At 27.9% G+C, this 17,200-nt stretch overlaps 3 protein-coding genes across 6 annotated transcripts in view; 2 read left to right on the top strand and 1 right to left on the bottom strand.

Annotated features, from left to right (window-relative positions):
* Positions 1–324: 324 nt before the first annotated feature.
* Positions 325–6,165, bottom strand: LOC139782226 (uncharacterized). Of its 4 annotated transcripts, XM_071721198.1 has the most exons (12): positions 5,937–6,165; positions 5,719–5,848; positions 5,376–5,634; positions 5,200–5,292; positions 4,044–4,365; positions 3,778–3,922; positions 3,586–3,665; positions 3,349–3,426; positions 3,046–3,147; positions 2,716–2,790; positions 2,099–2,501; positions 325–1,910 (listed from the first exon to the last, which is right to left on the bottom strand). In XM_071721198.1, exons 4-11 carry the CDS (start codon positions 5,239–5,241, stop codon positions 2,146–2,148), a joined length of 1,200 nt encoding a protein of 399 aa, XP_071577299.1. In that variant the 5' UTR covers positions 5,242–5,292; positions 5,376–5,634; positions 5,719–5,848; positions 5,937–6,165; the 3' UTR covers positions 325–1,910; positions 2,099–2,145. The 4 variants fall into 4 exon arrangements, with proteins under 4 accessions (XP_071577299.1, XP_071577300.1, XP_071577298.1 ...); XM_071721199.1 differs by lacking the exon at positions 5,200–5,292; XM_071721197.1 differs by having other exon boundaries at positions 5,200–5,634; positions 6,036–6,165.
* Positions 6,166–7,524: 1,359 nt separating this feature from the next.
* Positions 7,525–9,236, top strand: LOC139782230 (uncharacterized). The gene is made up of 4 exons (XM_071721203.1): positions 7,525–7,766; positions 7,864–7,926; positions 8,402–8,605; positions 9,039–9,236. The coding sequence occupies exons 1-4, from the start codon at positions 7,602–7,604 to the stop codon at positions 9,234–9,236; spliced, it is 630 nt and encodes a 209-aa protein (XP_071577304.1). The 5' UTR covers positions 7,525–7,601.
* LOC139782233 (uncharacterized) overlaps positions 9,166–17,200 on the top strand; it is a 37,258-nt gene continuing 29,223 nt past the window's right edge. Inside the window, exons 1-7 of the mRNA XM_071721205.1 lie at positions 9,166–9,353; positions 9,412–9,556; positions 10,414–10,493; positions 11,081–11,234; positions 11,869–12,021; positions 12,497–12,640; positions 13,454–13,607. Coding sequence (XP_071577306.1) covers positions 11,114–11,234; positions 11,869–12,021; positions 12,497–12,640; positions 13,454–13,602 — 567 coding nt within the window. The 5' untranslated portion in view covers positions 9,166–9,353; positions 9,412–9,556; positions 10,414–10,493; positions 11,081–11,113 and the 3' untranslated portion in view covers positions 13,603–13,607. The remainder of the gene's footprint in view (positions 9,354–9,411; positions 9,557–10,413; positions 10,494–11,080; positions 11,235–11,868; positions 12,022–12,496; positions 12,641–13,453; positions 13,608–17,200) is intronic.

The following is a 17,200-nucleotide window of genomic DNA, read 5'->3' as shown; positions in this document are numbered from 1 at the left end:
ACACGAAAATGCGCGGCCTGTTCACTTGCACACGAGAATGCGCGACCTGTTCACTTGCACACGAAAATGCGCGGCCTGTTCACTTGCACACGAAAATGCGCGATCTGTTCACTTGGACACGAAAATGCGCGGCCTGTGCAGTTGGACACGAGAATACGCGACCTGTGCATTTGGACACGAAAATGCGCGACATATCGTTGTGATTGAGAATACTCGGGTTAAAAATTGCAAGTTTTCACTATTTTTACATGTTGGCAATGTTCTTTGGGATCAGAAGTGATTCATAGTATATGGGTAAGGATAAGAATAGAAAAGGATAAAAAATTACATAACACACATTAAGATTTATGTACGGAAATAAAAGTTACAAACTCTATTTATGTTTAATAAAACGTATGTATATTTGTGACAATTTCCGCAATTTTTTATTTTATACCTGCCTCCTGCGCAATAGCGGTATAACAATACTTGTACTTATATATTTTAAATCAAATACGAAGAATTATAATATATAGTGTTGTCTCCGATAAAACGTAACAAAAGAAAATCGCATATAATCACAGCGCTTTGTACTATACGTAACAATATTAAAAGAAATAGTTATCACAATATCTTGTGTATCATAAATCCGCAATTTGCCCAATTTTTATTTTATATCTGCCTTCTGCGCAATATAGCAGTATAATAATACTTATACTAAACATTTGTAATGAAATACGAAGAATTGTAATACACAGTGTTATCTTTCCGATAAAACGTTACTAAAGAAAATCGCATATAATATCTTTGGTATCATAAATTCGCAATTTTTATTTTATACCTGCCTTCAGCGCAATATAGCGGTATAACAATACTTATACTAAACATTTTAAATCAAATACAAAGTATTATAATATGCAGTGTTATCTTTCCGATAAAATGTTATAAAAGAAAATCGCATGTAATCACAGCGTATGTGTAACAATATTAAAAGAAATAGTTATCAAAATATCTTTCTTATCATAAATCTTTGGTATATAAAATAAAATGCCCATGTTTGGTAACAGAGAACTTACGTATACTAATTATGATTAAGTTTAATTAGGAACTATAGTTTCTATAATCAGGCATGTTAAAAGATATTAATTATTACAACAAATCATAAAAAATGCAAAATGTCTTGTTATAATTGATTTATAGCTAAATTTAGAAAACAATTAATTTCAACGAAAACCATGCATGACTATAGCAATAAGTTACATATAACATTAACATTTGGCTTTGGTATCTTTATCTGTTTCCATTTTTTTGTTTAGGATAAAAAATATCTGTATGCATTACACAATTTGTAGACTTATTATATATCGGCACTTCATAGTGCATAACTTTGCCTGTAAAATTCGAATTATAAGTAGATATTTCAGATGCAATCAAAGCAATATTGCACATACAGATATTTAAGATACATTCTAAATAATGTAAGAAATATGAGTCAATTTGTTTTTAAAACAGAGTAAATAAAAATAATAAAGCGTTTTCTGTTCTATTCTAAAATTCTACTGTTCTAAAATTAGTAGACAGCAGTGTTTGTAAACAAAAAAATATTGCTTGACTCAAAGACAATTTTTATGGTCTTCTAACTCGAAAACAGTTTTCATAAGTAGTATTGAAAATCGGACATCGATTTCTTTCTAATTTTTCAATGCATTCAATGCAACAAGCAAGATGACCACATGGTATGAAAACATGTGTTCGTTCATTAGTAAGACACACCGTGCAGGTTTCTTCGGAAGGTTTTGCTCCTGACACGTTAGAATTCTGGTAATCTCTGTTAATAGCACGGAATGGAAGGTCTTCTTTATGAGTATTGTTGTTATCCTCATACCAATATCCATAATCATCTTCTGGCACCTCATATATGGATGAATCATCTGTAAGAAAAAGAGGAAAGTTGAAAGTATTGCTGTTCCATCTTTATGCAAAAAATCTTATTTTAAAGAACCTATGAGCTGCTAATAAGAACATTAGCTTACGTATCAATCAATTTATTTTCTAATTAGAAATAATTATTAATGCTGTAGTTTCCTTAATTATATATTCCTTAATTCCTTCTTGTTACCTGCATTTGCTTCATTTTCTTCTTCTCTTGGACTAAATAATGGAATATCATATTCGCGTTCCAAATCCAGTCTCTTCCTCTCTTGGACTAGATAATGGAATGTCATGTACGTGTCGAGATCCAGTTTCTTCCTCTCTTGGACTAAATAATGGAATGTCATGTACGCGTCGAGATCCAGTCTCTTCCTCTCTTGGACTAGATAATGGAATGTCATGTACGCGTCGAGATCCAGTTTCTTCCTCTCTTGGACTAGATAATGGAATGTTATGTACGCGTCGAGATCCAGTCTCTTCCTCTTTTGGACTAGATAATGAAATGTCATGTACATGTCGAGATCCAGTTTCTTCCTCTCTTGGACTAGATAATGGAATGTCATATACGCATTGAGATCCACTTTGTCGGTCTAAAATTAAAATATAAAATAGTTATTTGCAAGTTTAAGCTGTAAAATTATTATATTATATAAAAATTGTACCAAAATTTGCTTTTCATACAAGATGTTTTCAATTATCCTAGTGAAGTGAAGTATGAAAAAGAATTTGGAATAAAATTATAGACTTTAATATACTTATTAAGTTTTTGGATCCAAAGAAAATAATGAAAATAGTAATATTTACCTGTCTCGAACGTTTCGTTTAAATTCTCCAAGAACTCCATACGTACAGTTTGTGTGTCACTTGACAATTCATGTTCTGAAAAGAAGAAACAATTATAGGCATAGTTAGAGGCTGCTAATAATATTATCTGGCGTATTAATCAATTCACTGTCCAATTAAAAATAATGACTAATGCTGTAGATTCCTTAATTTTATGTAAATATTTATTGCGTGCTATATAAGTCTCAACAAATGTGCAAGCATTATTAACTATAAATTTTTAAAACATAAAAAGTTGTTTGTACAAAAACGTATAAAACATTAAAGTAATGGCAAAGTACTTCTTCTTACCTGTATTTGCTTCATTTTCTTCCTCTCTTGCACTAGATAATGGAATGTCACGTATGCGTCGAGATCTTCTACGTCTAGTATTTGTGCGTCCAGTTTGTCTGTCTAAAATTAAAATATAAAATTATTTCAAGGCAAGTTTGAGCTGGAAACATATTATTAAAAACTTGTAGCAAATTTTGCTTTTTATACAAAATGTTTTTAATTAAGCTAGTGGAGTAAAGTATAAAAAAAATTTTGAATAAAATTACAGACTTTAATACATTTATTAAGATTTTTACATTCAAAGAAAGTAGCATTATTTACCTGTCTCAAATATTTCGTTTAAATTATCCGAGAAGAACTCTATGTCTGCAATCTGTACATCACTTGACAATTCATCTTCTGGAAAAAAAGAAACATAGTTATAGATATGTTTAGGGTAAGTTGATTATATTAATTGATCAAGATTTATATTTGTATTGAATGTAATAAAAAGTAAAACTGGAACTATGAATGGATGTAATCATTATTGTAATTTCTAGTAAAAATATGTTAATTTACCGTCAAATGATGTCAATCGTTCCATTTCAAAGATTTTATTGTCCGTGGTAAACATCAGCAAAAATTGTTTCAGTGGCAATCTTAAAAAGATTAAAGATGAGTTTTATTATAATCTTATAATAATTATCTATTAGTCAACTCGTATTAATGTAAATTAAAAAAAAAATTACAAGGAAGATTTAAAAATAATACCTTTTATGAACTAGATCTTCCTGCATATTATGTATTTTGATATCACGTTCTCTACTTGCCCGGGTACGGGTTCGTCGAGCTCGAACACCAATTTGCAAGCGACGAAAATCTAGTTCTTGATCGAGTATTAAATTTTTTAATTTTTCTAAGAAGAAGAGGTAGAATAATTAGAACACATAACATTAATGTATAAATTCTTAAGAATATAACATTAGAACAGAGAATAATTATTCTGTAAAAGTATGTATATTTTGATATAAAATTACCCAAAAACGTCCAAACATTTATATTTCTTGTGCCTAGTTTGTACACTGCAGTATTATGAAAACTTTCTACTATGTTATTAGTGCGTATTGGACAATCAAAAGTACTAATTTTTGATGCCATATTTGACCAAGTAAGCCTCAGATAGGACGTGAAACATAAAATATCCGGATATTCACGAGAAAGTAGGTCAGCTTCAGCTTGTATAATGTGTAAAGCTTCTTGAAACATGTTTGATGGCAATAAAGGCAATACCATTGTCATTGATAGTATAGTTCGTGGAACCTCTGAAAGGCGTAGTTTTCGCCACTTACGCAGGACAGCCTGCAAGAAAATGAAAGAAATATAATTGAAATTAAGTAATGTAATGAAGTCACATTTGTAATGATCATGATGAATAAAAATACGGTAGTATCTCGAGTGAGAGAAAATTGAAAAAAAACTTGGTCAATGCTGCTTGAAGAATGTTGTAATGTGTAAATACATTGTAGAAAAAAGATTTCTAACTTGAACTTATACTATAACTACGTTATGCATTGACTAAGTTTTATTTAAATCTTCCAAAATTGTAGATTTATCTTCACAATATATTTAAAATGTTATATTTTATCTTCAATATACTTAAAAAAGATAGAAGTATTATCTATTAATAAATTATATAATTTATTAATAAATATATTATTCATATTTCATTAATATATATTTATAATGAGGATGAAACATATTGTTTGCAGATTAAGCAGATTAAGCAATAGAGGATACAGAGGAAAGAAAAGTTGCAGTTACTTAATAATTATTAAAAAATACAAGACTTTATGATATACAAATATATTTTTTTATGTAATGTTTATTTTGTTAACATAAGTAAACATGTATTTTTGTAAATAAAATTAGAGTGTGAAAAAAAGGACAATGTATTGAAGAGAATAGAATATTCGAAAATTACAAAACAATACAGTTTAGAGAAATTGCTATGACACTTTTTGAAAGTAATAGAAGACAATAATGACAGGAAGAAAAAGTAAAGAAAGGAATGCATTACAACGTTGAATAAAAAATGAACAATTTTTATTTGAAATAAAGTGAAATATTAATCAAAAGTGAAATATTAAAGGTACAAATATTATGATAATTTCTTGTACGGGACTGTTTTCTTACATATTGGACATTGTGTTTTGACAAAGTTTTCATCTCTGTCATTTATTAAGCAGCGCACTGCACAATTGGCACAAAAAATATGCCCACAATCTCCTACACCCAAATATTCGACATTTATTATTTCTGTGCATATTATACACTCTAAAGGTGCTACATCATATTTAACATGTCGTAACCTGCATTTTGGTAGTGTGCAATCACCATTTTTAAATTTGCCACATATGCTTGAGCTTTGTAGCGTTCGGCCAACTTCCCTCTTCAGCTGCTCGGTAACGAAGCTGTTCCAAGCTGGTACAATGTAAGAACGGACATTTCGTGTCGCTGCATGTAGTATTCTGGTATTTGTAACAGTATTGATATTTGTGAAGAAAATTGCAATTTGGATCAAAGCAACAATTATTTTTAAAAGCAGCGCAATCTTCAATGACAGATTTTCTGAAACAAAAAGCATTGAAGTGTTGAGCGATGTGACAATAAATAACTAAACTCGCATAACTGTAAAATATTTAAAAATCTTACCGGAAATTATAGCACGACATATTTGTAGGCAAAACAACAATAGCAAAAACGACAGGGGCAAAGTAAACGACAGAGGCAAAGTAAACGACAGAAGCAAACTGGACGACAGAAACAGCAGTTTTCTGAAACACTAGCAAATTAAATAATACAAGAGTGAGAATTGCAACTACAACAGCAATAGATAAAGAATAACACATGTTCAAAGCAGTAATGTTTACAGATTCTTATGACGTTTTGTCGTAGCAAATCAGAGCCTCCACATAGGAACATCCGTAACACGGTGCATACGTTACGATAAGTTCTGACCGTATACTTACATTTGTACGTAAATTTGGATTTCGGTCAACGCACAAAGAAAGATGTAAAACGTAACACGCTTTTATTGTTACGTACGCATCAAAGTATATGGTCGGAACTTATATAACCTAACGTAACGTGTTAATAACCCCGACGAAATATAAACAGAAATATAAACTAATTAGATATTTGCATTTCATTGTTTATTTTACTTTTTATTTCAAACAGCATTGAATTTATAAAATTATGAATTTATTATAATATATATGTATTTCCAAAATGCAGTGCCGTGGTCATGCGTTCTAGAGTAGCTGTTGCACTTGGCAGCCGACGTTTGATAATGCACAGTCACGGCGCTACATTTTGGAAATACATACATATTATAATAAATTCATAAATGTAAAAATTAAAGCAGAATTAAAACACAGAGTGAATAATTCATTGCTGTATGTAGTGAATTAAACGGAAAAATTATTTTTATTTTTTTAGTTATTGATCTTTTTAGTTACACATTTCAATATATTGAGTGCTTTTTCCGTAATCGGGTTTTTAAACCCTAATCTTTGGCAAACATTTTTATTAAATTAACTTTTAAAAAATATAATTTTTTTTATTTAACTTTTGTGTGATAAAGGTTTTTTATTATATATTTCATATAAATGAAAGAAACCAGATAAAGTAATAATATGTCTTACAATTAGTTTTACTTAAACCAAAATTTTTGATTTTCAATTTTCCTTCTTTAATAAGAATCAACTTGCCTCTTTTATTAAGTTTTTCTCCTTCTTTTTTTTTCTTTTCTTCTTTTATTTTAAAAATTCTTTTTACCAGTCACTGCTCTTTGTATTTTTTAGTCTGTTTAATAAACTTTCCTTTTTACATTTTCCATCTTTTTATATTTTTATTTATCGGCGGAAGTTTTTTCTTATTTTACCTTTTATTTTGTCAATTTTGCTACACAAGGGAAATATAAATATTCTTTCAATACATTTCTTTTTTATTTTATTAGATTAACAACAATTTTGTTCATAGTTTCTGTAATGTTTACATTACAAATTATACACAAAGAGATTACTATGTAAACAGATATATTTAAAAGTAATTTATATTTTTTTTGAAGTGTTGCAAAATATGAAAAGATTGCGTAAAAAAAGTTTTCAAATTTAAAAATGTTTAACCGATTTCGATTTACATTTCCCTATTGCTTTCTAACAAGTAAATAAAATTACACTCTGAATATAGATTTGAAAACTAGAGGCCTGCTTTTAACCCTCTGGAGGTTACATATTTTTGGCTTAACCTTTTAAATTTTTAAGATGTTTTATTCATGTAATAACAAGTTTAAGATAAAAGTCTATGGGCATTTTGTAGAAGAGTAGAAGGTCTGGTGTCTCTGTAACTGATGTCTCAACATTATAATTTAGATCAACTTGTTTCGGTGAAAATTAGCATTTGTCTTATAATTGATTGTAATTGTTGCTTGTTTATATAGATATCCTGATGCAGCCATAAATTTGTCATATGCTTCATTAAAATCTACATTGTATCGTGAAAGAAGGAAACTGCGTCCTAATGTAACAAAAGACATGAACGTTCTTGCTATGAGTTTATCAGCATACGCACCTCTTGAAGGATTTTACAAAGGAAGCGTAACCTGTAGCAATGGAAAAACAGCATTAATATTTACAAGTAATGAGCTGTTGCAAGAATTACAAAAATCAACAGAACTTTATGTAGATGGCACATTTAATGTAAGCCTAGCTCATTTGCAAAACATTATATTACTATATATGTTTTTATGTTTTAATAAATAATACAAATAATATTAATAATATAAACTATTTTTAGATTGTTCCACGTGTACCATTAATGAGCCAACTGTATACTATTCATACTCGATTCGTAAACGTGGTAAGTACCAAAAGTACGCTCTAACATAGCTTTTATTATTATGAATTGTAGCTTGTTAATGTAGCATATAAATGTTGAGTAACAGTAGAAATATAGAAAAAGAATAGAGGAGCTTGTATCAATATTCTACATTAAGTTCTTTGTACAATAATATTCTTTTCATACAGATTGGCTTATATTCTTTTAAAGAATAAATATAGGAAAAGTAAGAACAATAGGAAAATAATATTCTATTTTATATGGATATCGACAGTAGGAATTTAAAAGAACGAATACATCATTATTTTTTTATAAATTTATACGTGTTTTGAATAAATGTCTGATTACTTTCTTAATAGTAATAAAATAGTGAGATTTAAACAATATTTATATTAACAATTCAGTTCATATCTTACTTCCTATATGATTCTCTTGTGAAATATCTAAATATGTATATATTACTTGATTTTAATAACAAATCTGTTATATTTTGTAGGGTATTGGTATGATCTTTGTCCTGTGTGAAAGTCGTTCAAGTAATTTGTATACAGCTATTTGGGAGAAAATTATTGAATTAGTGCCAACGCTTCAACAAAATTTAAAGTTTATAATGAGCGACTATGAGGCAGCTGCCATGAAAGCGATAAATAAACAATTTCCAACAGCAGAGGCGCATGGTTGCTGGTTTCACTTTAATCAGGTATAATAATTTATTAGAAGAAATATTGATAACTGTTGGAATAAGATTTTGTACAACAAAAATCAATGTGAAGAGTAATATCTGATTGATAATTATGTTTCTTTATTATCTATTAATAAAAGTAACGCGTTACTTGTAACATTGTTATAAAATGAAAATAATATTGGTAACGAGTTACTTTTATCAATACATAATAAAGAAACATGATTATAATAATAAAATGTTACTAATTTTTCATATTTACTTGGCGCAAATTTCCTGATATCATTTTTTATTTTGTACGGAGTGCGTACACTTGGCGCAAAACACTACTGTGTCTCTTGATCTTAATGAATACAAAAATCCTTATGTATAACATAAACTTATACTTGCAATAGTTGTCTCTATAATTATCGGAATTGACTGATTATAATGAATAAAAATATATTTATAGGCATTATTGCGTCATTGGCGGCGATTAGGTTTAATAGATGCACCAAGAAACGTTTTATCTATGACTATGACTATGGCGTTGATTCCTTCTGATTGCTTTGAGAAAGCATTCTTTCTTATACAGCTTGTCAAATTTTGGGAAAATATCCTGCTGTTAATAATTTTCTGGCTTATGTACGGAATACTTGGTTACCGTTAGCATCAAAAGTCAGTGTTCATAATTGTCCTGTGAGGACAAATAACATAACAGAAAGTTTCCATAATATAGCAGGAAAAAAATTTGGCAAATCTCATGGAAACGTGTGGGACTTCTTAGGTAGGTAATTCATTTCCATTTTATGAAGAAATGAACAGATATAACATTCCATTTGCAGATAACTTACGAAAATTGATTGTTGATGAAGAACTAAAATTAAAACGTCTACAGACTGGTGAAATAAGTGGATATCGTACAAGCCTTAAAAACAAAAAACGGGATTCTAAAATACTGGAAGCTCAAAGAGCTTTTGCAGCTGGCAGGTTAGATAACAATAAATTATATTAATTTACTGAACTATGGCAAACAATAGTTACAATGTTTTCTTATTTTTAATATTTTACTTGTATAAAGATGTAGGATGTATGTATATATATATATATATATATATATATATATATATATATATGTACCTCAGAGGTAAAGGACCATATGTCTATAGTTTTATACATTTCGAGAAAACGGCGTTCAAAGTTTTAAATAAGGAAAGTGTATTTTTATTAAATGTAAAATAAAAGTAGCAATGTCATTTGTTAAATATTTATTACAGCAATGAAACTGATATGTTTTGTAGTATAATTGTCAATACATTGTACCTAACCAAAACTAAAGAACTTGCAAGAACTAAACAACTTGTTTACCGCTAAATGTAAAATCAGGTTAAAGAAACATAAATTTTAGACACTATTTTAGATAATATAGTTGTAATAGACATAAAACCTTTTACTATATTAAAATTTAAGCTCCTGGTATATTGGAAATAGTACTAACTCAATTTTGATAAAAAGTGGACATATGATCCTTTACCTCTGAGGTACAGACTACAGATATGTCACTACAATACAAATAGGTCTGTATAAAAAAGTACGTAATTCAATTAAAAAATCGTACTTTACGTAATTGGTAGTAAAATTAAACTCAAATTAATATTAATGTTCCATTTCCCAATTCAAACTCAACAACTTTATCTAAAACTATTTTAATTAAACGGTTTTAATACCAAGTATTTGGATTTATTTTCTTATTTAAAACACTGTATTTTTATTTCATATTTTTCCATACTTTTTAATATTTATGTATAGTAGTTTTAATATTATGTATGTGGTATAACAAACTGTAGGCTAGATCTTGAATATTTCTTACGTATGTTTACTGACAGTTGCGAAAATTTTATTCTGACAGATACAGTAGTTCCTAAAGGTAAATACACATATACACACACATATATTTTTTCTATTAACAATGATAAATGATATTTAAAAAAATAAGTACAAGCGGTTTAATTGGATATTATACAATTGCTCAGATTATATTTCATTAGTTTTTCTCTTATAAGTTCAATTGGACTAAACTGTAGTGTCGAAATAAATCGTGTCCAAATGAAACCCTGTTATTTTAAGTAATAATACTAAAGTATATATTTTTATATTAAGTGCTTATTATGTATTGCTAAAAATTAAGTTTATAATCTGAACAATGTAAATAATATATTTTTAATTGTATATTTTTCCAATATGCATGCTTAACGTTTTAAATTTCCAAATTAGGTTTAAAATAATTAAGTATACATTTCACTATTAAGTTGTAAACTTCTACAATAAACATCTAAATTTAACTTTTACATTTTGATTTATTTCTTGCAGTACTACATAAATAAAATATGCTATAAAAAACAATTTTTGAACGTAACATTTATTAGATAAACAATTTTTTGCTTTCTTTAATTCTTACAGTAGTCTTCAGCTTATTGTTATTAAAATATTAATATTAATTTCACTTTTTTACAGAAGGTATCAATCACGAATCAAATTCAATATCTGATGAAGAAGATACGCCTGAAAAAAACAAGATCAGAGACATTGTACGATAATGCCGAAAGTGATATTCAAGTTGATGCTCCATTCCACAAAAATACAAACAAACTGTTAAGTGCTAATAAAGGTAATAATGCAAATTTCAATGACATTTACTAGTTTTACATACATATATATATGTTCTCTATTAACAATGATAAATATTTGAAAAAGAGGAGTGCAAATGGTATGCAGTTGGAAACCATAAGATTTAGATATAAATACAATTGCTTAGATTGGATTTGATTAGCTTTTCTCTTATGAGTTTAATATGATTGAACAGTATAGTGTCGAAATGAATCGTATCGAAATAAAACACTGTCATTTTAAGTAATAATACTGAAATTTATATTTTTATATTAAGTGGTTATTATGTATTGCTGAAAATTAAATTCATAATCTGAACAATGTAAATAATATATTTTTAATTGTATATTTTTCCAATATGCATGCTTAACGTTTTAAATTTCCAAATTAGGTTTAAAATGAATTAAGTATACATTTCACTTTTAAGTTGTAAACTTTTACAATAAACATCTAAATTTAACTTTTACATAAATTTGATTTATCTCTTGCAGTACTACATAAATAAAATATGCTATAAAATACAATTTTTGAAATTAACATTTATCAGATAAACAATTTTTTGCTTTCTTTAATTTTTACAGTAGTCTTCAGCTTATTGTTATTAAAATATTAATATTAATTTCACTTTTTTGCAGAAGGTATCAATCACGAACCAAATTCAATATCTGATGAAGAAGGTACGCCTGAAAAAACAAGATCAGAGACATTGTACGATAATGCCGAAAGTGATATTCAAGTTGATGCTCCATTCCACAAAAATACAAACGAACTGTTAAGTGCTAATAAAGGTAATAATGCAAACTTCAATGACATTTACTAGTTTTACATAGTAAAGTATACAGTAATATATAATTAAACATTTATAATTGTCAATCAATAAATTTATTGGAAAAACTATTTTGAAATATTTTTATCATTGATATTTGGTCTAAAAAAAGTGGTATTTTATTCGTCAGAATTTTGTCGATCACTTGTGCAACTATTATAACGAATATTAGCTCATTAAAACCAATTTTTTGACAAAAAATATATTTTTATGGCCTTCAATGAGTAACTAATAATATTTATTGACTAGAATTAAAGTTATTTTTACAGTTAATTTAATAATTTATGGAAAAAATAAAAAAAAACATCCAATAAAGCTCATAATTTTGTTATAATATGAAAAAAAAAGAATTTTTATCCACTTTGAACTTTAAACCTTACTATCGTCTAAATGGTATTATATTGTTATATTAAAATATTAATATTACTTTTTTGCAGAAGGTAACAATCAAGACCAAAATTTAACATCTGCTGAAGAAGGTACGCCTGACTCAAGGATATTGTACGATAATGCCAAAAGTGATATTCAAGTTAACGCTCCAATCCAGAAAAATACAAACAAACTGTTAAGTGCTAATAAAGGTAAGAATGCAAATTTCAATAACATTTACTAGTTTCATATTTTTCAAAACTAGTGAAATTAGACTAAGTCTTCAACCAACACGCATCAAGAAATATTAAAGATGTTTAAAGAGATGTCTAAACTCTATTAGATATGTCTTATTAGACTTATCTAATAAAAATTTGACATCTTTTTAAGCGTCTTTAACATTTCTTTCAGACATACGCGTTGTGTTGAAAATGTAACATCTAGGAATATCAGGTTTCTGAGTAATAAAAGTAATAATAATTTCATATGTATATTTATATATACAAGGTAGGGAAAGAAAGTCGGTCTCCCTGAATAACTCAGAAAATATAAGTTTTATAGATAACTTTGAGATAAAAGTTGTAGGGTTTAAAAATATATCTATTTACTAACCTTATCAGTTTGATAAACCTATGGGCCATAGGCTATAGTTGGGCTATAGTTAGAGGCCAACTAATTATCTTTCTATATTTTTAAGTCTAATTTTATTAGAATTGTTTATTAAAATTTACACTTGAAAAATATAGACAGATAAATTAGTAGGCCTCTAACTATAATTAAAAAGAATAAATAAATTAAGTATACTTTTAACTTTTAAGAGTTGTAAACGTCTACAATAAACATTTAAATTCAACTTTTACGATGATTTATCTTTTGCAGTACTACATAATTAAAATATTGAATATGCCATAAAATATAATTTTTGAAAATAATATTTATCACATAAACATTTTTCCTTTTTTTAATTCTTGCAATTTTTTTCTGCTTATTATTAAAATATTAATATTAATTTTACTTTTTTACAGAAGGTCACAGTGATGTACATAACTCAACATCTAATAAAAAAGATATGCCTTATAGAACAAGATCTAGGACATTGTACAATAATGTCAAAAGTGATATTAAAGTAAACGCTCCATTCCAGAAAAGGACAAAAAAAACGGTTAAACGCTAATAAAGGTAAGAGTGCAAATTTTAATGTCATATTTACAAGTTTTATATTTTTTTAAATTTAATCAAATTAGTTAAAATAACTATTTTTATTATTTCTTTCTTTCTTTCTCAATTATTAATATTAGACGTCCTATGAAATGATACTATGTCGTTGTTTCTTGTCTATATTTATTACTCAGTTGCTAATCCATCCACTTGTAAAGAAGGCGTGCAAAGACAATTAGTCGCATATATTAAAGTATTATTGACGTTTTTCATTTCTAAAAAAGGCATGTAAAGTCGATAATCAAATCTATCAAAGTATATTGTTGGCGCCTTTCCGCAATGCCAATTGATTCTCTCGTTGCGCTTACTTCGTGAGCGGCTATCATTGCATATTTTACCAGTTGATAAAGTTGTGTGTATCTAAGGGTTAATAGTGTAATAGTGTTTATAATATAAAAATAGCTTAAATAAATAAGCAGCGCGCGTTTAAAATGTCTAGTTATTACATAAAATTAATTTTTTCATATATATTTTGTCAAGGTGGATCATGAAGTTAACTATATGCCCTATGTGCCCTATTAAATTAGGGCAATTTAAATTATTTGTACTTAATTACATGTAATAATATAGGTATTACTTGTGTAAATGAAATATATAAATTCGTTACTTTCCAATAACCCTTTTTCTTTTTGCTGATTCTATTTTGTGGAATATTATATTATATTATATATATAATATATATTTGTGTATATATATATATATATATATATATATATGTCCAGGGGCAGTTTTAACGACACTTTTTTTATTCAATTTGAAAATGTGCGCAAATATTCAGAGAGTAGTATGCCACAAGCCGCTTTAAAAAATTCCGCCTAATTTTCGAGTAACATAAAAAAAAGTACAAAATGGTAGTTTCGGCGACATCTTTTATAGTTGGACAGTTTCGACGACAGTGTATATAAAATATATATTTTTTAGTGGTATAGAGGTTGTTTTGACGACTAGATGTATATATTATAGCGGTATAAAGGTTATTTTTATGACTGGTAGTCAAAAATGCCTTTATATAGTTATAAAATATATATCAATCGACGTAAAGGTTGTTTTGACGACCTATATAAATAATGACCTAAGGGTCCTAAGGAAAAAGCCGTAAATGATCAGGACTGGATTTTTATTACCTATATATTATTCTTGAATTCTACGTGCTCTTTGATTTTTTCAAATATAAATTTTTTTATAAATAAAACCAAATAAATGTTTTACTATATTTATAAGCATCTAATACTATTTACAATTTATAATAACTTATACTGATTTTAAATTAATGTTAGTAGAAGTAAAAATTTTTTGCAGAAATCAATAACCCCTTCACCGATCCTAGCCAACTTCAACACCAACCTTCCTTTAATGATATTCATAAGATTACATTTATAACTTATATACTTTTTAAGCGTAAATTGGTAACCCCTTCACCATTTGACTCCAAATTCAATAATGTCTGTTAAGTTAGCATTCTTCCCTACACAAAAAACCAGAATAACACATATGCAGAAATTAAGTACTCTTTATGTGAATTTACAGTAGAAAATTAGAGCAATCAGGAGATTTGTTAAGATAAAAATCGGCGACTCCTTTACTAATCCTCACCAAATTCCATACCAACCATCCTTTAATGATACTCTATTCGTAAAAAAATACATTTTAATTCGCTAACAAAGTTTCTCTTTAGAGGTAGTTAATGGTTCTTAATTTGAAACATAATTATTTGCTTATAATTGTTTGGCTTTTTCAGAGAGGAACCTTTTTGAGACTTTCGAAAGAAAATGGGACCCTATAAGCTATCTAATAACACCTTATTTATTACTATACGGATACGGTTATTAGTTTTGAAGACATAAACGTTTAAAGTGTGACATATTTTCGTTGCATCTGTGATCCGGAATTACGTAGTTCTACGTCATTTCATTTATCAACCATTTTCCTACCTAAAAAGTACTATTTTGACCCCCCTAAATAATTCAATTCAAAAATTTTTTTAAAACATTAATCTAAAACCGTCAATTACAATGTTGACAGATGTTTTTTAAATTTTTTCAGATTTTTAAAAACATTTTAAAGTAGAGAAAATAACGTCGGACGAGAAAGACCACGTATGCACTGTCAAGATTAAAAAAAAACGTATGCAGTTGGAGGGTTAACGACAAGACACATTTTAATAATCATTTTGGTTTATTGAAATAATAACAAAATTCACATTTATTTGTGTATGTTTATGTAGATATGTTTCTAGATAAATGCAGGTTGAGATTAATTATTACGTGATAAGAAAAAGAATTAAAAAAGAAAATACTATTTTAAAAAACGCAAAATAACCTTAAAAAATAAAAAAAAATATTCATTTTCTTTAATTGCGATTATTCTACATAAAAAACAATAATAAAAGTTTCCTTTTTCTTATAGTATAATTTCAAAAACTTTTGTGATTGTTTTTTTATTTTTATATAACCAAAATTTTATCTGAGCATTTGAATAGGTCTTCAATACACGATGTTTAACTTTTATTTCGTTAATTTCACGGAAAGATGGCAATTTTTTATTATCTGTGGAATGAAGATAAGTTGAGAATGAAGATAAAACTATCGAGCGTTCATCATCCGTCCATCTGATCTTGCAAGCACTTCTTCTTGAAGGACCAAAGGGAGATGCTAAAATAATAATAAAATTTCGTTAATCTAGTATAAATATACTAGGGGAGTATAAATCTAGTATAAATATATAGGGGAGACCGGGGCTAACTCGACACTATTTTTTCAAAGGCAATTTTTAATATTTAATTAAAATTTTTAAGCAAATTCAATGGTATATATTTAAAGAATGTTTCTTCAGGTACAAAATTGATTCAGAAAGTTTTGCTGTACGTCGCTTTGTTTTGCCGCCAGGAAAGGAAAAGTGACGCGAAGACAAATTTTCAAATTAAAAAATATCGGGGCAAACTCAACACTTTGTCTGATCGACACAATTTGATCTGGAACTTATTTTTTACTGTCTGAAAATGAAAATACATTGTTTATTGTGTATTTAAAAAGTACAAAAATTCGGAATAAAGTAGCTAGAACAATCAATTGAAATAATGAGAACAAAAATGGTTAAACTTTCAATTATCTTCATTTAAACTCATGTCTGAAAAACAATTAATGCAGGTAAACTCGCGATCGGACGTGCGCATACATTTGTCATGAGCCATACGGCTGCATGACAAGCATCGTTTGTTACTGGGAGCCGACGAAACGGCGTGGTGTTGACTTTGCCCCGGACGACGTTTTTTACATTTGTCACTTCAAAAACAGGAAAATTTTGAAAATATCCAAAAACGATTATCGGATTCATATAGAGCATCAATGGACCCCGCCATTATCATACGTATTTTGGGTTTCGGTGAAATTCGCTGAAACTTTGGAAATAAATAGTTTATGTGACGCTGATCAAAAGTAACAGTGGGCAATATTCATAAAAATCAACCGTTTAGACGCTATCATCGTCTAAAAGTCAAAATAAGGTGCTATTTCAGTACTATTGTTGGACAACAACAACAGCATCACCAGGCCTAT

The sequence above is a fragment of the Temnothorax nylanderi genome, unplaced genomic scaffold (assembly GCF_030848795.1).
Source record: "Temnothorax nylanderi isolate EJ_2023f unplaced genomic scaffold, tnyl_v1.0 TNYL_tig0396_pilon, whole genome shotgun sequence".
Lineage (NCBI taxonomy): Eukaryota > Metazoa > Arthropoda > Insecta > Hymenoptera > Formicidae > Temnothorax > Temnothorax nylanderi.
The sequence above is the reverse complement of the archived record's forward strand: the minus strand, read 5'-3'. Positions and strand labels throughout refer to the sequence as shown.